At 37.1% G+C, this 24,948-nt stretch overlaps 2 protein-coding genes across 6 annotated transcripts in view; both read left to right on the top strand.

Annotated features, from left to right (window-relative positions):
* The first annotated feature begins 6 nt into the window (after window positions 1–6).
* Window positions 7–17,429, top strand: LOC126379858 (probable medium-chain specific acyl-CoA dehydrogenase, mitochondrial). Of its 5 annotated transcripts, none has more exons than XM_050028819.1 (10): window positions 7–246; window positions 3,754–3,847; window positions 4,918–5,085; window positions 6,935–7,038; window positions 10,651–10,731; window positions 11,066–11,196; window positions 12,218–12,326; window positions 12,635–12,775; window positions 15,760–15,949; window positions 16,717–17,429. In XM_050028819.1, exons 1-10 carry the CDS (start codon window positions 229–231, stop codon window positions 16,944–16,946), a joined length of 1,266 nt encoding a protein of 421 aa, XP_049884776.1. In that variant the 5' UTR covers window positions 7–228; the 3' UTR covers window positions 16,947–17,429. The 5 variants fall into 5 exon arrangements, with proteins under 5 accessions (XP_049884776.1, XP_049884775.1, XP_049884778.1 ...); XM_050028818.1 differs by lacking the exon at window positions 6,935–7,038 and adding an exon at window positions 6,166–6,269; XM_050028821.1 differs by lacking the exon at window positions 6,935–7,038 and adding an exon at window positions 5,811–5,911.
* Window positions 17,430–19,605: 2,176 nt separating this feature from the next.
* The window catches only part of LOC126379853 (nuclear hormone receptor FTZ-F1), a 64,051-nt gene continuing 58,708 nt past the window's right edge, over window positions 19,606–24,948 (top strand). Inside the window, exon 1 of the mRNA XM_050028809.1 lies at window positions 19,606–19,982. Within this exon, the coding sequence (XP_049884766.1) occupies window positions 19,802–19,982 (181 nt within the window). The 5' untranslated portion in view covers window positions 19,606–19,801. The remainder of the gene's footprint in view (window positions 19,983–24,948) is intronic.

Raw genomic sequence — 24,948 nt, 5'->3', positions numbered from 1 at the left:
GCGTAGGTGATACGTACGATGGACTTTGGTTTTTGATCAGATTGATTTGGTTGTTTCCTTCATTCATATAATTTCAAAGCCAAAGCGCACAAATTATAATTCTAACGAACACGTTCAACGTGTCTGTCGTGTCCATACTATCAACTGTAATATATTTATTTTATTCGTTGGCAGATAACCAATACAAAGTCCAGTCCAAGTTTAGCTCTTCCACAAAACTTCTGCAAAATGAACCCGTTAACTCAGGTAAGTGAACTTTATTGATAACTATTTATGACTAGCTGGTAAAGAGTACAATAACCTGTTAATAAACGCATAATTACATCAATTTTTCTAATTACATATGTGATGATCTGTTATAATGTAATGCACTTAACCATTTAGGAACCTGAATAGGTTTGAAATATGTATCGGTGTTTACAACCAGTTTACGTAGTTTACTTGTGTTGTTATTTGTATCATAATTACCTGCCAACTATTATTACAATGACAAAAAAGATGTAGTTATGTATGACTAGATATAGTCCAAAGTTCAAGGGACTGGCGAATAGCGATTGTTAAACTATTTGTAAATTAATTAATTTACTTCTACTCTTGTTAACATAAAGTAGTTTTATAATGAAATTGATTCAATAATTCATTGCAACATACTTCTTATCAAAAGGGACCATGCTTATTTCGTTTGTTGAGATCTGAGTAGTAATGTAATCAGTTATATTTTTAAATAATTTGCTAATTGGACTCCTATTTGTGGAATAGATATGCATTTGTTTCTTGTAGTAGGTATATAACAATTTGGAAATTACAACATTCTAATGGCACTTCTACTTCAGTCTACTGTGTTAAATGTTTACATGTACACATCTACTTTATTTTAAATTACTATTTACAAGGTTTTCTCTTTAAGAGACCATGGAATAGAAGAAAGAGGTTAAGATAAAGAGAAAGGCCCTAACACACATTTTCTAGCAGAACTGCTGTCGCCGGGTCGACCCCAGTATCTCTTACTACTACTCCTGCAAACAGATAACTACAATAGCTCTACTGCTTCTCAAATTCCATAGCCACTTTACCGGCAATATTTATTTTATAATTACTTTTCGTAATACTCCATACAAAAGTAGTTTTGATAAATAACCGATCATACTAAGATTTTTAGCATTTGTGTGATAAGGAGGGACCTCTCTGAATGATAGTTGGTATTTGATATTGTGCCCTGCAGGTTATAATTTACAAAAGGACCATTTAATATGCTATTGCGGAGTTCTGTGAGTTGTAAAGTTTGCGGATGAGTGGAGTAAAGTATGGCGCGCGATTTGCGCTCACCGGGCCCTTCCAACCTCGTATTCTGTGATAAGGGACTATATTATTATGTTCATTTAATTTGATTGTAGAATTTGTTAAAACACCTTCCATTTATTTTATTTTTATTATGCTGATGCTTTACGTGAATTTATCAAGATAGTTAAGTAATTTTTAGACTGCAACTTCTTAATGAATTATGGATTCCACAATTCCTAAATTTTATATACCTAAAGTATTTGATTGGACATAGTATTTCATAAGTGTTCTTATTGGTTGGGTTAGGTTGTTTAATCCATGTCTAATAGATACTACTACTTTAGACTAACACACTTTGGTACTGATAGTGGAACTATGCAGAGCCTGGAGGGTAAAATTATGGATGCTACATAAAACTCTAATACATCCTCTCAGAACAACTGCAAACCTAAAAATGTGCACTGGTAATGAAAAATTAAATACACTTCTCATCAAAAAAATCGAAACACTTCCGTTTTCATTGTTTCTGTCCGAATTTAACACAAAAAAGAATTCATACGATGAAAAAAAATACATAAATGTATAGCTGGCAGTTTGGCCATTACAGTAATAAGCGAAAATTCTAAATTCAAAATTAGAATTTCATTTGTTTATCTTATAAACGAAATGAATCACTGTTTTGAGACAAATGTGTGTTTAGGGTTGGAGTACATTTAGCGTTTAAAAACTAAAAATTGGCGCCTATCCTTAAACTTTTTGTTTTTTATTTCAATACTGTGACTTTGGGACGTCTGAAAAAAGGTTTTTTTTCGCCCACAGAAGCCGCCCAAGTTGTGGCATTGCTGGATTCTGGCCTTAGTCAGCGTGTTGTGGCTGCAAGACTGCATCTAAGCCTGTCATCTGTTCATAGAGTCTATAAACGTTATCGGGAGACTGGTTTGTTCACGCGCCGTTCAGGATCTGGCAGGAATCGGGTCACTTCTGAGCGAGATGATCGATTTATTGTAACAACTTCTTTAAGAAATCGACGCCTTAACGCTTTTCAACTGCAGCAGCGGCTTCGTGTTGTACGAAGGGTGGCTGTAAGTGACTCTACATTTAGAAGAAGGTTGAAGGATCGTGGACTGGTACCGCGTAAGCCAGAAAATTAACTGCAGACCATCGAAGAGCGCGCCTTAACTTTGCACGTGAGCATCTAAATTGGTCATACCTACAGTGGACCAAAGTTCTCTTTTCTGATGAGTGTAAAATTATGCTGTATAGTAACGACGGAAGGAACAAGGTCTACAGAAGAGACGGAGAACGCTATGCAAAATGCTGCATTGAAGAAAAGGTCAGCTATGGTGGCGGTTCGTGGACGGTTTGGGGAGGAATCAGCGCCGACGGTAAGACAGAGCTTGCTTTCGTGTCTGGGCCACGTCTGCCTGCACTAAACTGTCATCGGTACGTCGAAGAGTGTCTCGAGCCTCATGTGATGCCCTATGCACATTTTATTGGCAACGGCTTCATATTCATGCACGACAATGCTAGGGCTCACACCGCGGGCGTCGTACGAGATTATCTTAACGAAGTCGATATCTCTATTATGGAATGGCCAGCAAGAAGCCCGGACATGAATCCCATTGAACATCTGTGGGATGAATTAAAGAGACGAATTCGAGCAAGAGATCCTGCCCCAGAAACACTTAGCCAGCTGCAAGATGCAATCCAAGAGGAATGGGACAATATACCACAGCATGTGATCGTGACTCTCATCCGATCGATGAAGAACCGTATGGAAGCAGTAATTAGAGCTCGGGGAGGGAATACAAGTTATTAAATAAACGTTTTTTAGCTTTTTTTTTCATTTACGTGTGTTGTTTTATCCATTTCCTTTATACTGCATACGGAATAAAAATGACTCATTTAACAAAATACGAAACCTATGAAAAATTCATTTAAATTTAGAACATTAACATTAAGATTTGATAAGCTCATATTACTCACTATTAAACGACATTTAACATTTATTCCTAAATGTACACATTTTTCTGATAATCCTGACAAAACGTAAACTTGCAAGGTGTTTCGATTTTTTTGATGAGAAGTGTAGTTAATAGGCTAAAGAAAACAATATATATTTCAACATTATTCTATTATGTTACTTCAACAAATTTATCCATGATAATTATGTTGAATAAATGATTCTGATTTCTCTGGTAAAAGAGAACTTTTATTAAAAACTAATCTCCAGTTTGGAGAAAAGGTATATATATACCCTTATAGTTATATAACTATACATACTCTTTTAGCCATAAGTCGTGATTAGATTAGGAAGGTCATCGGCATCATTAATTTATGAACCACACTCTTGTCGGTATGGCATTGTCCATTGTTGACTATCAAAGGCCAATTCCTTAACTTTCTTTTAAGATTAGACAGGTGCTTCATTAATATTGTCTTCATATTTACTAACATTCTGTTTCATTGCAGATTGCTCGTGCCAGCCGCCCCATTTGCAGGACATTGTCAACCACTGCACCAGTAACAGCAGCCAAATCTATTCCTACTACTGGCTTCTGCTTCGGTATGTATTATGCTACTGTTAATGTATATAAATCATTAATAATACATATTATGTTTACTTAGTTATTCTGCATTTCAATGTGCATTAGGTACATCAAGTCTAATGTTAAGCGAAGTTAGTTTAGTCATTCACTCATTTAATATAGCTTGATTAGAATGACAGCAGGACAAAAATATAGTATACAGCCTAGTGCGAAAGAGATAATTTCCTCAGTGCTCTTACAGCTGTTAATCTAATAAAACTACATATATGTGCTATGGGGTATAAGAAATATAAGAATGGAAGCTTTTTGTCGCACTATACTAAGTCAGCAGATCAACTGGTTAATCTCCATCAAACAGATTAACAATGTAATCTCCATTTTAATTGAATTCCTCATGCAAGAGGTAAGTAACTTTATAACAGCTGTGCTACGTGTCTCCTGGTACATTACTTGTTATCTATAAATAATATACTGTTTTTAACAGATCCGGGTGATACCTATTACATATTTTATCTTCTCAAGATATAATGTTAAATATTAAACCAATAAAAACTTTTTAAAACTTTAATAACTCTTATCTGATCTTGCATGAACTATATGATAAAAAGAAGTGAACCTGCTCTAACTACATGTATCCTGTTATTAATCGTCACTTGGATGATAAAGCATAAAAACGAAATAGAGAGTTGAGTTATCATAGTGGTTTTACAAGAAACAGATAATCGAGATTACCTATGTAAAACTGTGACTTGCAACAAATGATTATGATTACCTACTTTTGGTATATTGCTACGTTTAAAAACGATAAATTGGAGATAATAATACTTTATATTATACCCCCATGTAAATATTATCTTTACGACAGGCAAATTGTTTACTGTAATTCTTTACGTTATATAATTGACACATTGATCCCGTGTTTATCTGCTTGAGCGAAGGTTATAAATGCCTTAGTTTAGTCCCTGATTATTGAACTTCAATGAAGGGTGACCTAGAGCGCCTTGAGACATGACATTGGCTGTGCCTATATAACTACCTAAGTAATGTTTTATCATAGACATTGATTAGCAAAAACCTAAATTTCCAGAGCTGTCAGAAGAACAGAAAGCCCTGCAAGACTTGGCCCGCAAGTTTACAAAGGATGAGATTATTCCCGTCGCGGCCCAGTACGACAAGTCCGGGGAGTACCCCTGGCCCATCGTCAAGAAGGCATGGAGCCTCGGACTCATGAACGCCCACATTCCTGAACATTGCGGTAATGTTGCCAATTTACAATATATAAATAGTTCTTTTTTAGTAGTTACTATTAGAAGACTCTTTTCACTTAACACCTTAAGTGCATATTCGAACAGTTGACAACTCATCAAAATACATTCAACTGCTTTTCGAAAATCAATGTCATGACAGACGGTTTTTACGTCATTTACGTAATGTAGTTGGACCCCGTTAGGATTTAATCTTTACTTCCACCCACCAATGCACTTCAAAAATGTTACATACATACCAGTTTAAAGATTAATCAAATATTGTCCTTTACATGTCATCTCATGACAAAATAGGTTTTTATCCTGAGGTAATTTGCAAAACAAAGATATTTTTACTCAAATGGACTTTGCTTGATACGCTGCCATGCCGATTATCGGGCTAGCAGATAAAACTCGATTGTCGGATTACAGGGGGCATGGCTTTAGGTACATTCTCGTCTTGCCTTATTACTGAAGAAATTGCCTACGGATGTACAGGCGTCAAAGCCGCTCTTCTCACCTCCAATATAGGTGTAAGTCATCGTGGATATCAAGAGTATTCTATGAGCGCTTCATTAACTTCTCTCCTTGTTATAAAACATATGAAATAAATTAATGGACGTTTTCATGGAGCGTCGTTCGCTTATCTACTGCCAAATTCTACCCTGTAACCGATTAGTTTGAAAAAGATTAAAGTGTATTGTTACTATTAAATTGACTGCATGTAACTCCACAGGAGGCCTAGGGTTAGGTGTCTTCGAGAATTGCACCGTCTGCGAAGAGTTGGCATACGGCTGCTCCGCGATTATGGCGGCGATATATATCACCGCAGTTGCTGTGAGCCAACATGCTTGTCAGCTCGGTGGTAGTTGTGGAATTGGCAGCATGTGGATAGTTTTTATGTGTCTCATTCACAAACATATACCTCTGAATCCTACAAAAGAATTTAATGAATATTATTATAGTAAAAAGTATCAAAAATATGGCCTGCTATATTATATATGGGTTATGACGTCATGAATCCAACAAGATGTAAATATGATAGGAATGTATTTGAAACGTATGAATTTGCCAAAGTGAAGGTTTTTCAGGGGGTATGGGAACCCTGGGGGTGTTCGAAGAGTGCATCATTGGTGAGGAGTTCGGGTTCGGGTGTACTGGTATTACGACAGCCGTCGGCGGCACCAACCTGGGAGTGAGTTTGCCTAACATCCTTTGAAGGCATTGGGGCGAAATATATGTATAAAAAGCTTTCCGTAATATCAACATAAGAGCAAATATACTAATACATATCTGAGTTAATATGAGAAGTGTTTTAAGCTGATGAATAAAGTATTCATTATAGGTACGGTCACGAGCACAATATGTATACACTTTGGTACCATGTCACATTAACTTTTTTGACAAATTGAACTGTAAGTCTCACTAAATGTCAAATATGTTAGTGCGACAGAGTCCTAAAGTGGGTACATTATATTGCTCATGACTGTACTAGAAGGGAGCACTTTTTAAAAGCACTATAGTGTCTCTTCTCACTAAACAATATAAGATATCTCAAAAAATACGTGTATACCTACTTACGAATAGTAATTCATTGGGTTTGGTTGCGCTTGTTCACCAGAACTAGCTGGCACATTGTTGTTAAAACCCTTTTCACGTAGGCTTTTCATTCGTCAGCTCGATAATAGTTTTGGTACTGTCAGCATGATAATTTCAGTGTTTTTCATTCGCAAGTATAACTAAAGGATCCTTAATTTCAAAAACAAAGTATGTTATAGGTTACTGACGTCATGAATCTAATAAGATGTCAATGTGATAGGAATATCTTCGAAACGTAGTGCCAAAGTAAAGGTTTTTCAGGGGGTATGGGAACCCTGGGAGTGTTCGAAGAGGGCATCATAGCTGAGGAATTCGGATTCGGGTGTACGGGTATTACGACAGCTCTCGACGGCTCCAACCTGGGAGTGAGTTGGCCTATTGTAGCATTTCTTGAAGGCTTTGGGGCGAAATATAAAAGCTTATTATAAAAATATATGTATGCCATCAACATTCGTTCTTAGAGTCCCTTTCACACATGCTTTTCATTAATGGGTGTTTGTTTATTAAAATTTAACTGAATCTCAAATATGAATACATGTGGTAAGGTACCAACGAACTCGACAGAGTTATATTCTCGTCATAATTTCTGTCTTTCGTCTCTGTTGTTATTGAACGTAACTGATTCGCTTGTGAGTTATGTACCTATGTATGCGTTCATTCGTTTACGACATTCACCGTCAGATTGGTGGCTAGAAGTTGTTTACTTTACGTTTGAAATGATGGATGTCAGGAATCTTTGGCTATACCTTCCACAGGCGGCTTGCAAATGGGTGTCTTTGAAGAATGTCTGGTGGCAGAAGAAATAGCCTTCGGATGTACTGGTATCAAAACTGCAATTGAGGCCAGTAGCCTTGGAGTGAGTGGCTTGTCATTGGTGACATTATGTGAATGTGATTTTAGTATCGGTAGTGGATACTAACAATACTTAGTAATCATTTTTTTATGCTTGATTTTTGTATATTACCTGCACGCTTGACGGTTTTGGTTGATGACGTCGTATTTCTCTTTATTGCAATAACCGTTTGATATTATATCTCATACTTTCAGTGTCTTGGTTCGCTTAACTAACAATAAATCAAGAGTAACACTGATAGTTCTTGTCATGATTTGCGCGACGCGTGACGGTTTGTATAACAGAACGAACTAAATTCCTTGAAGTTTGATTGTAGTTTGAGCATATTGTATACGTAAAATAGCTTCGATATGAAGCTAAAATATAGTTGCTTGTACTTATATAAATCATCTAGCATGTTAACCGCTCCATGAAGACTACATTTGTAGATTACGTGTTAACCTTTGTTATATTATGTGCATTATATTAGTTTCATGTTTTTTAAACTTGGAGTACTGACTTACAATCAGTAATCATTGTAAGTGCTTCTTTGTGGGCTTGCATATCATTGCTGAGAACTTAGTATTAGAAACTATGAGATTGGGCATGTGATTGTCTCGCCGCCGTCTGTTATTTATCAGTAAAACTTCGATCCATGTAATAGCTTAACATGTTACGGGACTAAGCGTCGAGAGACGAGCTTAGAAAATAAATTAACACATCGTTAAGAAACGGGCAATCATAAAGCAAAGTTTGGTAGGTCGAAGTAGTAACGCCGTATTGTGTCAGATCGAAAAGTTTTACAAAAAGAAATGTTTAGAAAACGTATGATAAATAAAATAATATCCTCAGACGACGCCCTGAGGTTCGCGCTCAATTGGGCATTCGGGCCAGATATCTTAATTTTTGTACCGGGAGCCCTCAACTCTTCCCCTATTTGTGCGGCCAAGCAGTGACTGCAAGAAATCTACAATAACTAACATCAAAAATAAAAAAGAAAACATTATTTTTATAGGAAAATTGACGTGATGTGTCAATTTACGAGGACAGTGATTTTAGCCTCTCGCCTCCCGACGCTCTGCTCCCGGACGTGTTAGACCTATCTGTAGTTGTAGGGTGTTTACTAGTGTTTAGTTCTTCTATCGTGTGGGTTGTGAGGTGAATTACCAACCTCATCAACCCATAGTGTTTAGTTAACAGAGGAAGAGAGGAGGGGGAGGACAAATAGACAATGGATAATCCATGACCACCCACCCGGGCCATCCACTATTTCTCCAACGTCCCGTACACCTGTTTTTACCACACTTGTTATTTTTCCTTTACAATATGTGATTGACACTTGTTTTATGTAAATTATTTGTGTATCGGTTACTGACACTATGTCAGTGAATCCAATCTACATATTCCATTAAGGTCTTATGAATATTTCACGGAACCCAGTGACGAAAGTCGTGGAATATTTAAATAATTTATTTTTCTTCCTCCCCACAGCTTAACCGCTATTTCTAATTCTGTATATACTCATTCTATTCAAAACCATTGTTTTTTAAAGTTATTGTTTGTTAGTAGAGTCGCTCGTACCTTGCGATAGCACATCATTGAATAGAACTAGGTTATCGAGGTAGATAAAAATCTTAAAAAGTAAATCTAGGTAGTAGATATGTATTAGTTAGTTACGCCTGGTCGTAAAGAAAGATTTTTGAAGTATTAGACCTAATTATTTTATAAATTTTAATAGTGATTTTAAATAGTTTATTTTTCTTCACGGCTAGACTGTAGTGTGCTCTTATTTTGCATGGGTGTTGGTTTTTTATTACTTATAACTTTTTGCTTGACAAGTGCCCGTCTAAAGTACTAACTTATGGGCAATACACGATGAATCTTATTTATTATTCATCATATTAAACGGCGTGGCGTACCCAGCCGGCAGATCCAAAGTGTATTGCCCCTTAAAAGTTCAGGATTCGCCCCACTACATAATCATACCAGGACAGTAACCGCGTCGAGCAAAAAATAAAATAAAATTACTAGTATCAAGCAACACGCACCAGATCGCTCCGTTGCCGATCAAAATCGTAACTCATTAACAATTTCACAGTTGATACCGCCGCCATCTTGATGTTTATAATAATATCTATGATATCTTCTTCTTCTATCTTGCGGGTTGTAAGGTGGATTACCAACCTCATCAACCCTGGTGTCAGGGTTACTATTGAGCCGCCAAAGATATATATATATATATATATATATATATATATATATATAAATATATACGTAAAGCAGTAATTAATGTGTTGTGTCTCATTAATTTGCTATACCTAGTGATATATAGTACGTTAATGTAATTTTATTTATGTGAAATGTTATTACTAGTGAACATTATTATTTTAAAAAAAGGATATAAAGAATATAACTTAAAAATTGAAAATCTACGAAATTACATTCTTGAAATGAACAATTTTTATTTATTTATCTACTATTTGTTGTATAATATTACGGCTATTGAATATTATATTAGAATATTGTCGGTAAGTACCTCGTTTCGATGGCCGGTAACAATCGAGAAAATATGTAACAATATTTTGTAGGGAATATACACACTGTTGATCTCATGCAGTCTAACATTCTATTGCGGTCGTGGTATGATACGGTGTAGGAAGAGTCCTTTAAGCTGGGTCCACATATTTTACTTTTAATTTAAGATCCGGTCACCGTAGTCGTATCACCCAGCTAGTAGCAGTCGAATTATGTGGTCTCAATACGCCACACGATACGTTAATACCCATTCCTTTATGTGGAGCCTGCTTAAGCTTGTTGAGTTTATATTGGTGCCTATTCGGGCTCATACAAACTTAAGCTAATTTAAGTTTGAGCATCTTTTAAATTAGTGCCGTCCTTCACTTACAATACGTGCGAGAAAGAAATGCCACTAGTTTCAGTCCAGTCAAATTAAGTTAGTGGTTGCCCAAATCGACATTATAATACTCCGTTAAATATAGCTTGATTAATTTACAACTGGACAGAAAGTAACAGCCTAGAGACGTGCTAGGAAAAAAATTCTGACAGCTGTCAAATTAATCAATTTATATTTAACGGACAATAGTAGTAATGTCATCACAAAGTGTACAGCGTGGTTGTCTTCCAGCAAGCGCCCGTCATCCTGGGTGGCAACAAGGAACAACAGAAGAAGTATCTCGGAAGACTCATTGATGAACCTCTGGTTGCTGTAAGTAAAAATAATAAAATTATTTAACTACCAATACAGTGATAAAGTAAGATGATTCCGTGCTTCGGAAGGCACGTTAAGCCATTGGTCCCGGCTATTAGCCGTAAAATCACCTCCACCAACTCGCAGTGGAGGAGCGTGGTGGAGTATGCTCCATACCCCCTCCGGTTGATTGAGGGGAGGCCTGTGCCCAGCAGTGGGACGTATATAGGCAGTTTATGTACACTGATTAACAGCGCTCCCTGCACGTTTGAAACGAGAATTGAAACTATGAACAGTTTTTGAATACAGTATTAGATTTCATGTGCGGTGTTTAATAAGATTGGTTTTCCAGGCGTACTGTGTTACTGAGCCGGTGGCCGGGTCCGATGTGGCCGGCATCAAGACCAAAGCCGAGAAGAAGGGTGACGAGTGGATCCTTAACGGACAGAAGATGTGGATTACCAACGGAGGCGTTGCTAACTGGTAAAACTGTCTAATAAAATTACCGACAGCAACAATACGCTATTTGACAACATAATCCAATGAGATGCTTTTTACGTTTTCTTTGGAGTTTGTATGGACATACTGTCCTGTGAGATGTGACGTCATCAATAAAAGCGGTCAAACGTCGTACTAAAATAAAATTCGATAATAAGTCTAAACAGCCTCCGTGGTCTAGTGGTTAGAGCGTTAGGCTCACGATCTGGAGGTCCGGGTTCGATTCCCGATGGGGACATTGTCGAAATCACTTTGTGAGACTGTCCTTTGTTTGGTAAGGACTTTTCAGGCTTGAATCACCTGATTGTCCGAAAAAGTACCTAAGATGATTCCGTGCTTCGGAGGGCACGTTAAGCCGTTGGTCCCGGCTATTAGCCGTAAAAACACCTCCACCAACCCGCAGTGGAGCAGCGTGGTGGAGTATGCTCCATACCCCCTCCGGTTGATTGAGGGGAGGCCTGTGCCCAGCAGTGGGACGTATATAGGCAGTTTTATGTATGTATGTAATAAGTCTAAAAGTAAAATGAAATTGATTTTAGATTACCTTAGACTGGCTGCTATTTCTAGATTAACATTTTATAATTTATATATGATCCAGTCAAATACCCTATTTGTTATAGTTGACTCGACCATTAATCGTAGACGGCGATACGGCTCGCCACCTATAACGTTGGTCTAACAAAATGCTATAGTCGGATATAGTTGTAAGCTTATGTTATATACATGGATGCCACAGTCTAAAAACAACCAGGTTCGGCGAGTAGTTATTATTAGAGCATTTGCAGACACGTAGGTTGCATTTTAGCTGGACAGTATGGAGAACTGTCAAAAATTATACACCCAACAGTGGTGCCACATACATTTGAGCTTCTAGTTTTTATCCGCTGTGGCCTTTTTAACCCCCTCAGGTCTTTGTAATCAGGACGTCGTCTTTGAATGTTCTGCTCCCGAAAGTGTTAAGAAATATCTTGACGGACCTTCAGTTGATAATTGGATTTTCTTTAAGGTACTTCGTGTTGGCGCGAACCAACCCCGATCCCAAGTGCCCCGCCAGCAAAGCCTTCACCGGCTTCATCGTCGAGAAGGATTGGCCCGGAGTCACCCCTGGCCGCAAGGTAAACATAACATGTTCATCACCATCATCTAGGATTATCCCGTTTTTTGAAAATTTGGATCATCTTAGTTTCAATAGTCTAGTAATCAGCCTGTAATGTCCTAACCAAACCAGAGATCACAAAGTGATTTTTGTGATAAGTCCCCACCGGGATTCGAACCCGGTGACTCCGGATCGTGAGCCCAACGCTCTACCACTGCTGGACCACGGAGGCCGTTATCAGTACCATTGTCTAGAATTGTCACAAGCTAATGCGATCCAATCACAAAAACACTTTCTATGGGCCGTGACGATATTTTTTTATTTCAGGAAATGAACATGGGCCAACGTGCGTCTGATACGCGTGGCATCACGTTCGAGGACGTGAGGATCCCGAAAGAGAACGTGTTAATCGGCGAGGGAGCCGGTTTCAAGATCGCCATGGGCACCTTCGACAAGACTCGCCCCCCGGTAAGACTCGACACTTTTATCTACACGAATTTATTTACAATACAATACAATACAAATACACTTTATTGCACCAAAATAAAAAGAAATAATTACAAAAAGTCTCTTAACTAAGTACATGGCAAATGGCGGCCTTATTTATTAATTTATTTATTTATTAAAAACACTTACTACATCTACCATTACAGTTTATATAACCAATTCGATAGAGTAGGAACATAACTTGACATCACTCCTCTAGTCTCAGTAGTACGGTTGTTTTGTCCGGTCACGTACTACTGAGCACTTTTTAGTCTCATTAGTACGGTTATGACGTCAAACCGAACTGTTGAGCCTATAGCTGTAGTTCGGTTAGTGGTGGGCAAAACCTGGTGTGACCACGAGTCCGAAGGGCTTTAAATAACAGCCGGCATTCGGGCAAAGCTCACTCTGCAGTGAACGTTGGCATATCTATGTACATTGGTATACGAACTTGTTAAACCTAATCTTTTTCTTTGTAATTATGGTTTTAACCTTTTTCAAACCAAACCAAACTTTAAAAAATGATTTTGGTTCCGATTTTTACTATTAAATATGAGTACTGAAGTAGTACTGAGGTACTGAAGTTAAGTACAAGAAGTAAGTAAGTTATGTTATGTTTTTTTACAAAGAAAATTATTTTCGTTCAATATTATTTACTATTTAATAAAAAATACTTCGCTTTCTAATACTTTTTGTGATTTTTATATAACCTCCTTAACCGGACTACTGATACCAAAAAAGTCACATAAGTTCGGTTTGACGTCATAACCGTACTAATGAGACTTTTTTGGTATCAGTAGTTCGGGGCCGGACAAAACAACCGTACTACTGAGACTAGAGGACATCACTTACTAATTTATTAGGTACCTAACTACTGATTATAAATATTCATTTTATAACTTAACACATACAGCGTAACCTTTGTAAATTCACTCATAGAGCATGAAAACAAATCTATAATTTCTGCAACCTCATTTAGAATAAACATTAAGTATTAAATTCTGTTCGTTACCAAGCCTATCATTTGAGATTTTTTAAATTTTATTAAAATCGCCAATCAGATATTTTCGGAACAATAAATGTAATTGGTAAAGTTGCTCAGGAAATTCAATGCTTTTTAAAAAAAGTTACTAAAGAAAGTTTTAAGTAAGAAAGTTTTCCGCACACATTCATAGCTGTAGGCTGTAAGTTGTCTTCTGTATATTACATTGCCCACCCCATTCGAATTCAAAAATATCTTTATTCAGTAGGTAACATAGTTACACTTTTAATTTTTTACAAAAATAACGTACATACATACATACATACATAAACTCACGCCCGTAATCCCAAATGGGGTGGGCAGAGCCACAAGTAATCAAAGACAACTTGCAGCCACTGTTGATACGAAGTCCTAAGATGGATATGATGAACCTTATGGTGATAAGGGATCAGCCTATCGCCCATAACATTAGTCCATCATGTTAGAGGACGCAATCCCTCTGTCGGTTTTTACGACATGCCCGGGAAGACAAGCAGCTGAACGTGTTCTATGTTTTTTATTTGCTCCCAGAACAGCATAGAAGCTAAAACAAAAATAACGTCTTATCCGAATAAAACTACTGCAGCTTCTCACAACCTGTATAGCCGGCGAAAAGAAGCTGCAAGAAAAACCTCGGCACAGGGCCCTTGACGTTCTTTAAATTAGGCGTTCATTGGGGATTACGGGCATGGGATAATACGTATATATCCTACATAATAATATGCTTGAATGGTGTGTAACAATTTATAGTGTTTATAAACGTGTCACTGCTGAATTCGCGAGTATTGCAGTATTTAATAAGATTAGCTTACTGTACAGAACGTGATGAGCGGTTACCCGGTACTTGTATCACAAGATAATGTAATTATACGACATTTTATGTCCACCCTCATGTATGTGTCGTGGCCAGATCTTAGAACTTATCATTTCATCATATACGCGATCATTTCATCAAATGGACATATTTTAGCCAACTTAAGTAGATCATATCTTGATTGAAGCACATAATAACGGGTTCTTACCGCGTTTAAATGGGGATAAGAGACTCCCGATATTTCGACACTGTTGCAAGTGATTGGAGTGGAGTAGGTAGATCCGTAATTTTCTACGGGCAGACATATCTGTCTACCCTCTTTCTTTGCCGCTTGTTTATGTTTTTGAATATCGGGAGTGTCATATCCCCGTATCCCGTCATTATGTGCTTTAATTATGATCATTATCTTGGCCAAACTATGATACTATATGAAATATGACCATTTCATGAAAAGGTCGAAGACATAAAATGATCAATTCTAAGTTCTGGCCACAACATGTGCATGCTTATATGAGGACGGAGGATTTGAACTGATAAATATAATCAAGTTGCTTTAACTTGCTTTTTATATAGATAAGTGTTTTGTAATATTTTTCAGTACTTTATGTAAGTACTTAGTTATTATTGTATGTCACAACATGACTAAATGTGCTGAGCGCTATAAGCTTTAATTCCATCGATATACTTACCACATTTATTGCAATAAATTTTCATTTCATTTTATTTCATTTAATGTAATATTCACAATTTATAACAATTACAATATTCAAGATGAGATTGTTTCTTTTCAGTCTTTTCTTTTCATTGGATGATAATCCATTGGTGCTGATTCCGGTACACTTTTCCTTTTAGGCGGATAAGAAAATGACAGGTATAACTTAAAGTGAAATTAGGAGGTGTCTGCAGGAATCGGGGCCATTGTCGTAATTTTTACTTATAATTTCCATTAAATTACGTCTAAACCATAAAAAGCATGGATAAATGGATTAGTACTAAGTAAATAGTCCTCGACCCATTTCCATTTCCGAATTAGCGAATTCGCAAATAGTGTCATTCTTAGATGGATCCATTCTTCAGAGTCCTAGGCACTTACAATAAAAGTCAATAAAATTGATCACAATACAACCGTAGGTGGCCGCCGGCGCAACGGGTTTGGCTCGCCGCGCGCTGGATGAAGCGACGAAGTACTCCCTAGAACGGAAGACGTTCGGAGTCCCCATCGCTAGGCACCAGGCCATCGCGTTTATGTTGGCAGACATGGCAATTGGCGTCGAGACCGCGCGCCTTGCCTGGCAAATGGCTGCCTGGCAGGTTGACCATGGTTTGTATTCTTTTTATTATTAAAGTACTATAAGGTCTCTGCTTACCCCAGTGGGAAATAGGCGTGAGTTTAGTTGTATGTACTAAACGGTAAGTAAGTTGAAATAACTACTGGAGAAACAATGTTCATGTTGTTTATGTACCTATTGGGTGAGGATTACTTTTATTCTATTGAAAATAAGTTTTGACATAAGATTACATGATGATAAGTGAATATGTAGTCTAAAGTGGTATATCTTTGCCTGGTAGGTAGGTGTAGTTACACGTAAATTCCAGATGAGAGGGAAACAGATTTCGGCAGGTCATTCCATTCCCTTGACGTTCCTATAAAGAAAATAAGAAGCGCTTCCTGCGGGTTTATGGAATATACGCAAAGAATGGGCGAAATGCCTGCCGAATCCTGGATGATCGCAGTTGGAACGTGGAGTATTATATCTATTATTTTCATTATAGGCCGTATCCCCATTACGCTCACAGTTAGCGATTGCCTGTCCGCTGACTGACAACTGACTCTGACACTGACAAGCGGCATCTCAATTAAGTGAGCGAGTGTAGCCTATTGGCCGTATAAGCCGCCGACTGATTGACTCGCCGAGCCAAACACCGCAAACTGCCTACATGTTGGTGCTGTATGGACACTATATTTAAAATATACAGGGGGACGAACAAGAGGCAAACAGTCATCCGCTAACCGTGAACCTAACGGGGACACAGCCTTATAGATTTAGTTTTACTAATCATTTAAATGTTATAAAAATCACCTTACAGGACAAAAGAACACGGTGCTCGCTTCAGTCGCTAAGTGCCACGCGTCGGAGATTGCCAACAAGGCAGCCACCGATGCCGTTCAGATCTTTGGAGGAAACGGCTTCAACACCGAGTACCCCGTCGAGAAACTCATGAGGGACGCCAAGATCTACCAGATCTATGAAGGCACCTCCCAGATCCAACGACTCATTATCTCCAGGGAACTCCTTACCAATGCCGCGCAATCCTGAATAGTAAACGCATCCGTTCTACACTAATGGCCTATGGCATGACGATATGCCCCCTATTTATGGTCAAACATTTAATTATAGGTTAAAAATAAATAAGATCAGCGCGTAGTCTTAGCCTAGAAAGGTTTTTTCTAATAAAAAAAGCTTAACACTATTGCTGTAAATACTGTTCATTGCATTTGGGTTTATGAAGTTTAACATTTTTGTCAATCTGCGCCTTACGATTTTATAGGGATAAATTGAATATAAGCATATGTCAATATCCCAAAGATTCATTAAAACCGGTCAAGTGTTCATTGTGTAGAACTGTTGTTGAAACGAACAATTCTCAAATAATGAGTTTAGCTCTTGATCCCTTTAGATTTCAGAAGAGTTTTATTGTTATATCAACGTAAGAATACTATGAAAGTTTTGATGTATATGTATTGTGTATTCACTAACATATATTTTACATAAATAAATATGTTTACAAAAAATATCTTATCGAATTGTCTAATTTCTTCGTTGCTAATATACTTGGAGAGCAGTGTTAGAGGAGATTTTAAAAACATCAGTCTACCTTCACAGAGACTAACAAAAAACCGGTCAAGTGCGGTTCCTTACAAACTGTAAATTATCAAAGATAATCTAAGGAGACAATAGCAACTGACTGTGATTGAACAACAAATTAATAATTTTCGGACTTTTCCTTTACTTATACTGCCTTTGCTTACCTTCCTTTTTGCCAAATTGCATTATTTCATTAGGTCTATGGGAAGTATCAAGGGTTTAAAATTCCCCTACAAAATGTATGAAAATAAGTGCTAGTCAGACTCGCGCACGAATGGTTCCGTACAATACCACCAAACAAACACCACCATACCTCCACGCTTTCCCGAGACCACTTTTTTATTAATTTAGGTTTACGTATCTCGACCAACCCGCAGTGGAGCAGCGTGGTGATGTATGCTTCATACCCCCTCCGATTTATTGATTGAGGGGAGGCCAGTGCCCAGCCGTTGGCTCGTTGGTGTTCAGGTTGTTTATATACCCACATACAAATACAGAATGTCCAGTAAATAATTGATCAAACAAAAGTGGAAGATAGCTCACGCAGTACCTATTACATTTTAACAAAACAAGAGCGTGGCTCTAAAGTTGATTATGATAAATAGCCTTACCGCCCATATGGGCGGTATCTATATAGATACTGCTTACATTTCATGAGAGCATTTGGCATTGAACTCCTAAAATCGCCCATAGACAGTATATCATGGACAGGATAAACTTGTTCCCATAATTGACTTTGCGACATCGACATGCCCGGGAAGACATCAGAAGCGAAAGGGAAGATGAAAGCAACTGAACGAGTTCTATGTTTTTATTCGTTCTCAATAAGTACATTGTAGAAGAAATTTGTGTGTAGTGTTAGGCCTGTGAATGGTGGTGAAGCGGAAGACATCATTTACTTACGGGGAGTGAAGACTGAGGAAGACTAACACCCGTATTATAAGATATTCACCCGACTCTTCCTCCACTCGACTCAGCTGAGCGTTTTGGTATTTTAAATTGACATTTACCTCCTCGATTCGAGGACTTTACTCGCTAGAGTCGAGCATAGCATTAATTCTATGATAGCATACTACCGACAAAATAATGACGTAAGCTCTACTGGGGTAAACTCGAGCTAAGGTTGAGTCGCCGTCTCAGAATACCAATTTTGATCGGAGTTCGAGGAAGAAATTGAGGTCGCTTCAACAAAGAACGGAGTCGAGGAAGGTTGGGTTAGAGTCATAGAGAGTACATCTTCATTCGACCATTATAATCCAGAATAACAAGTTTCGGAAATGTGTAACATTTTATGACATCAACTCAACACAAGATGGCGTTACTAGTTCAATGTAAAGTTTGTTTACCATACACGAAGTACATTTTTCCAGAAATAAATAACATAGTAGAAGTTTCCTTTGTACGCTATGATATTCATTATAATAATAAATAAATAATAAAATAATAATTGATAAATACTTCTCAATGAGAAAGATGTAAAGTTATTTTTTATTTGGATTCAATTTATGTTTTACTGCCATCTAGAGCAATGATGTGACAACACTTGCAGATAAAAAAGCAACCAAGTAATCACTAGATGGCGATGCTAAAAACCGGATGTGAGCTACAAATTCTTATTACTTTTAATTTAAAAACCTTTTGCGAATAGTTAAATAATACCAAAATAAATTCAATAATTAACAACATATTTTTTAGCTATGTATCTTTATTAATAAATATAGTACTTATAATATAAAGAAATACTTAGCAATCGTATTCATAAAGATTGACCTACATTTGGAGCCCTTGTGAAAGGATTGTGCAATAGAAACGGTCATTTATTACACAACACAGCGTATTCATAAGCGAACGCAGTCATTTTGCATCATTTACATGATTTTTCAAGCTAGCAAGTAGGGTTTGGAATAAATACGTAAAAGTACTTTAGTTGTTTTTATTTCGCAAGAAAACTTATTGAATAACTAAATAAATCATTTTACATTTATTTTAGACCATATGTCTTATTTTTAATTGTTTTTCAATAAATAGGCCATGACACAGATTATTCAGAATTGGGTTAATTTCTCACTGCCCTTTACCGACTTATTTCAATGTCAGTCATGAGTACGGTAGCTAAATTGGACTCGAGTTATGTCGGAATATCAAAGTGTAAGTGAAGTGGCCTAGAGACCTACATTTTGTTTTTAAAACGATTTATCCCTTTTTACGGACGATTTTTGAGTTACAATTTATCGCTGGACTGGTAAGGGGTTATTTTACATATTCCGCGGGCGGCTAAAACCTGCCGCTTCGCTCGTTAGTGTATAATGCACGAAGACGCTCCAAAAATGAGTGTAGCGCAGAGTCTGGCCGCCTCCACGAGCCAGTCAAAGAGCGAAATCGTGACGCAGGTCCCGATTACGGAGTACGAGATGAACTCCGCTGAGGCGAAGCCGGCTGACACCATTGACATGGATATTAAGATCGCCTATGTGGATCCCGCCACCAGTAAGTACTTAACCACCTAGGTCCCTAGTAATTAACATTGATAACTAGAATATTATGTACCTACTGTCATTTGTTCTTTCGAACCGGATCCGTTTGTTGGATATACCTAGAGACTCTATATACAGTAATATTGTAATTTGTAGTACTACGTACTACACATGTCACAATGTTTTATTTTTTCATAACTATTGATAGAAAAAAATCCATAATTTATTACTTAGTCTTACTTCGGAATTTATTTGTATATTTGTTTCAAATTGGAGTCTACTAAGACATTTTTGAGGACAAGAGGCCTGGGAGAAAAATTGGATAATGTTTTATTCAAAGGAGACAAGTTTTGTATTATAAATAATACAATACATAGATTAAAATACCTATACATGTCATGTTGTATTGCATTGTAGAGACTACCTGCTCTGCTCGTACGCTCAGTCGCACGGTCTGGCAACGCCGCATTGGTTTTTTCGCGCTATCCTGCGATGGAATTGGCTGTGTGAAACAGTGTTAAAGGTTTGAAAACTGAATAGTAGACGGTAAACTGCCTCACGGAACATGTTTCTAGAATTATTGATACGATTACATGGTTCTTTGGCTCCGTAAGTGTCAGGTGTTTGTATTCAGTAGGCGGTGCGACGACGCTTTTTGATTTGATTCGGTGTCAGTAGGGCACGTTTGCTCGGCTGCGGGCTGCAGTGGCCACGATACGCCGCTCGTTACACCGCGACCGTATAGTGAAGTAACCGGCCTCACGATGACGTGAACCACTGCAAGCACACCCATAGAAATAGAGCTCGCTTAGACACGTTTTGATATTTCGCAGACTGCCTCTTGTCATAATGACGCGTTGTTGTGAATATTCTCGGTATTTTTGGAAGTAGGCCGAACGATGATTCCGTTTGGAATCTGACATGTGCGTTACGTTGGATTATTTAGATCAAAACGTTTAATAAATCCTTTGAAAAATCTTAAAAAACATTTTTCAATAAGTACCTAGGTAGGTAGGTAGTAGGCACCTGCTAATTTTATTTATATTGTTGGTAAGTTTCATTCTTTATCAGAGAAATATCTAGGTACTTATCTGATAATCTAGGTACCCTACCTACCTACCTACACACTTCGTTTTGTAAAAGTAAAACCGTAAAAACGTACCTAAGTACCTATTCCAGTCATTCGAAACAAGATTTTAACCAGGCTATTTAAAATTTTAGAAATATGTAATACATAGGTACGTCGTACAAACGTCGTACAAATTGAATGTATAAAAAATATTTTGATTCCAATCACACCACAATAATTTTGATTAAAGAAATACGAAGGCATACATGCCTACTTACAAAATAAAAAAAAAAATCAGAGGTGGTAAAGTTAATGATATCCTAAAAATTATCGCCAAACTTTACAAAAAGTAAGCAAACTACGACAAGAACTTGGGTGTTTTTTTAGGGTTCTATGCAGTTGGGAAAAAACCAAACGGGCGGTATATTAGTCATCATTGGAAATTATAAAAGAACATACCTACCTACATAATACATGTACGGTGCAAAAATGTTAAAAATACTTACCTACGGAGTAATTAAGCGAACTATACCTATCAACAGAACTATAATCCCAAACGTGACTCAGTAATGTAAGAAATATTTGCTGATACTATGCCAAACCCATTTTTTACTACTTTCAATTTTATAATGAAAAATGTGCTACGTACGCGGAAATAACACTTCCTATTTCTATTATAAACATTAACGAGCAAATTAATTCTCGAATAAGTTACTCGTATAGGCAAGTAAACACTTTACAATCTGTGCCAGGTTTAGATTCAAACGGCACTTGAGATTGTTCACAAGAAATTGGTAGTGTTACGACAGCACCTAGCTATTAATAGGTACGAGTTGAACTTATTATTTTCTTTGTTAGTTAAAAAACGACATCAATAAATAAATCCATGTACACTCGCCGATATTGCAGGCAGGTTCTAAAAAATCTATGCATTTCATAATAAACACTGCTGAACTATCCAAAGAACTCGCCATTTGATAATCAACTCTCTCTTGGCTCGGTTTTTATTTAATTGTAATCTTGAATGTAGAGCAAGGTTGGTGCGTTCGACTAACATTAAAATAGAACAAATAACTTGAGGCACGCAGACTACTCTGTTTACAGAGTGCTCGAATTAACTTCTTTACTTTATAATTATCTACTGTTAGAAAAAATCCAAATTGTCATTACAAACACCACTCAATGATGTGAAATATATATTTCTAGTCTAAGTAGAAATATTACGCGCCTGCAAAGAATCCCGAGTATAAAAGCCAAAATAATCTCTTATACTTGAGAGCATAAGTAGGGCAGAAAATGCTCCTAAACAAAAATGTCCGAACGAAGAAATGGAAAGTGGATAACTTTGTTACTTGATATCCATCTTCGGTGTATAAAATTTACTCCTTTGATCGACGTCTTCGACAGGCTTAAATAAAACATTAGCTTAGCTTCTAACTGCATTCAATCGAAGGACCTAGTAGTCGAATTCAGGTCAGGCATTAAATTTTAAATGCATTTGTACGAAGACCTCGCCTGCACCATTTAGTAACTCGTCATTACATGTTATAGTTCCTTGATAATGATACCGGGTTGATATTGTACTAACATTTGCAAGTCCCTTAGTCTCACGATGTAATTATAGATTTAGTCTTTATTATTAAAACAACGTAGATAACAGGTCATGGAAGAGAAAACTGGGAAACGTTGACATGTTGGCTAGTATTACAGAACCTTGGCTTCGGTGGCATATTCCAATAAAATCGAATGAGTTTTAAACACATAAGAAATCAAATTTTTTTGTATGACTTTCTGAGGAATAAGTAGTCTCGTGTGCAATTCGCACTATTTCAATTTCTCAATTTTTCAAATCTTGAATGCAAGATTACATGAGTTTCAACTGACTCCGTTGTTTATATGTACATTTGATCAATACACGAAAAGATGATAGTATATTGTTTAACACAAAAAGTAGGATATTTAAACGGTACGGTGCTAACACAGATTTTTAATGAACCTCAATTCATCTAACTATCGTTATCGTAGATTTGTAGTATCTTATCTTATCTAGCCTAAAGTGTCCCACTGCTGGGCAAAGGCCTCCCTCCATTTCTTCCAGGACTCTCTCTCCAGTGCTTCCTCCGGCCAGCCTTCCAGGATTTGTAGTATACCACCACTATTATCTACAGGCTGTTCCATGGAAAAGTGCAACCCTGAAAGGGGGTGAATTATACCAAAAAATATCAATAATCTATGTAGGTTCGATATAATACTATCTTTACCTTTACTTTTTGACCACTTAAGTCCTAGGATATTTTTATAAGATTTTAGTGAGGCGTGACTGGGCTGTGTCTTCGCTACCGCGTGTATGAGTCGCTCTCATCAGTGCATCCGATACATGCCGGAGTCCTGCTAGGATCCGTCCTCTCCCTTTTATTGATTTTATTAGATATTCTCAAATCCCCAAATACTTAACTATCGCTGACGATACAACCATTTATTCTATATTCTGCGGTCGAATTATGACAACCGGGAAAGTCAACGTGCAGCCAATACCATGATTTTGAAAAATAAAATCCCAATCGACTTGATTTTATTTCACCGCGCTCGACCTACTACTTTAGTAGAAATCGATGTTTTTATACATAGTGGTGACTGGTGAACATGATAAATAAACATATAACTGTCAATATAACCTTGGATATATTTTTTCCATTTCCTTTGTCGATAATTTTTTTTTTAACCCCCTTCACCCCCCTTCGGGGTTGCATTTATCGTCAGAGACCCTGTATAAAAACCAAATCAATTACCTAAATGGTATGAATCTCTGAGCGCCGGAAGCAATATCATTCATTACGTTATTAGTAGGGTATCAACGCAAAAATGTCCTATAATCTTTTGTCTTTTTGTAATATTTGGTTTACAACTTACGTGGGTTATGATGGATGTTTTTACACTAACTATACCCGACTGCGCCAAATAAAAAAGGAAGTTTATGATTTTTAGGTACCTACTATTTTTCACATAGAAGTTGAATATTGTACATCAGAGTATTAGAGTTTTTACACTATTTTAGGTACCTACCTTATTACTACCTTAATTCTGTTAAAAATAGATAGAGGCACCATTCCAGAAGTTTATTGCTGTGATTTAACTCACTTTACATTGATGCAAATTAAAGTCCTATTGATTGCCGCCGAGTAAGTACTATTTTAGTATTCCACAAGGGGAAATTATGTTTTTCATTATAAATTACATAATTTCTCTAAATGGTACCCCTTCTGTGTAATTTTTTCTATAATAACGGTATGTAAACTTAATTAAAAATAATAATAAAAACATGATTATTTAGTGTCGAAAACGAACGGACGTGGAAATGTTCACAATACAGTTAGCAACTGTCTTAGCTACAAACTGCAATACTGTTTAGTCGATTATGAAATGTTTTTCGTTAGTTTGTCATAGATACCTAACGTTCATTTGAGGGCAAAAAAAAATACAAATCTTAAACATTGTTTGAGGTTTACGCGGTTATTATCATAATACACATAATACCGGGTTCTTACCGCGTTAAAATCAGGGATATAAGACTCCCCATATTTCAACACTGTTGCAAGTGCCATGATCACGGGATAACTAATGAAATTGGAGTGGAGCAGTTAGATCCATAATTTTTAATGATAATTGAATCCATTTTTTTTTTTATTTTAAACAAGCGGCAAAGAAAGAGGTTAGACAGAGCTTGCCCTTAGAAGAATAATTATATGGATCTACCTTACACACACATACACATAAACAGCCTATATACGTCCCACTGCTGGGCACAGGCCTCCCCTCAATCAACCGGAGGGGGTATGGAGCATACTCACCACGCTGCTCCAATGCGGGTTGGTGGAGGATCTACCTACTCCACTCATATTTTATTATTTTA

This window comes from Pectinophora gossypiella, chromosome Z (assembly GCF_024362695.1).
Source record: "Pectinophora gossypiella chromosome Z, ilPecGoss1.1, whole genome shotgun sequence".
NCBI lineage: Eukaryota > Metazoa > Arthropoda > Insecta > Lepidoptera > Gelechiidae > Pectinophora > Pectinophora gossypiella.
Note: the sequence above shows the minus strand (reverse complement) of the source record. Positions and strands in the feature narration are given on the sequence as shown.

What these genes read in the sequence shown, in the direction of transcription:
- LOC126379858 (XM_050028819.1), top strand. An exon ending in CCACATTCCTGAACATTGCG is followed by an intron (nt 5,086 to 6,934) that starts GTAATGTTGCCA and finishes AAGGTTTTTCAG; the next exon opens with GGGGTATGGGAACCCTGGGA. An exon ending in TCGACGGCTCCAACCTGGGA is followed by an intron (nt 7,039 to 10,650) that starts GTGAGTTGGCCT and finishes GTTGTCTTCCAG; the next exon opens with CAAGCGCCCGTCATCCTGGG.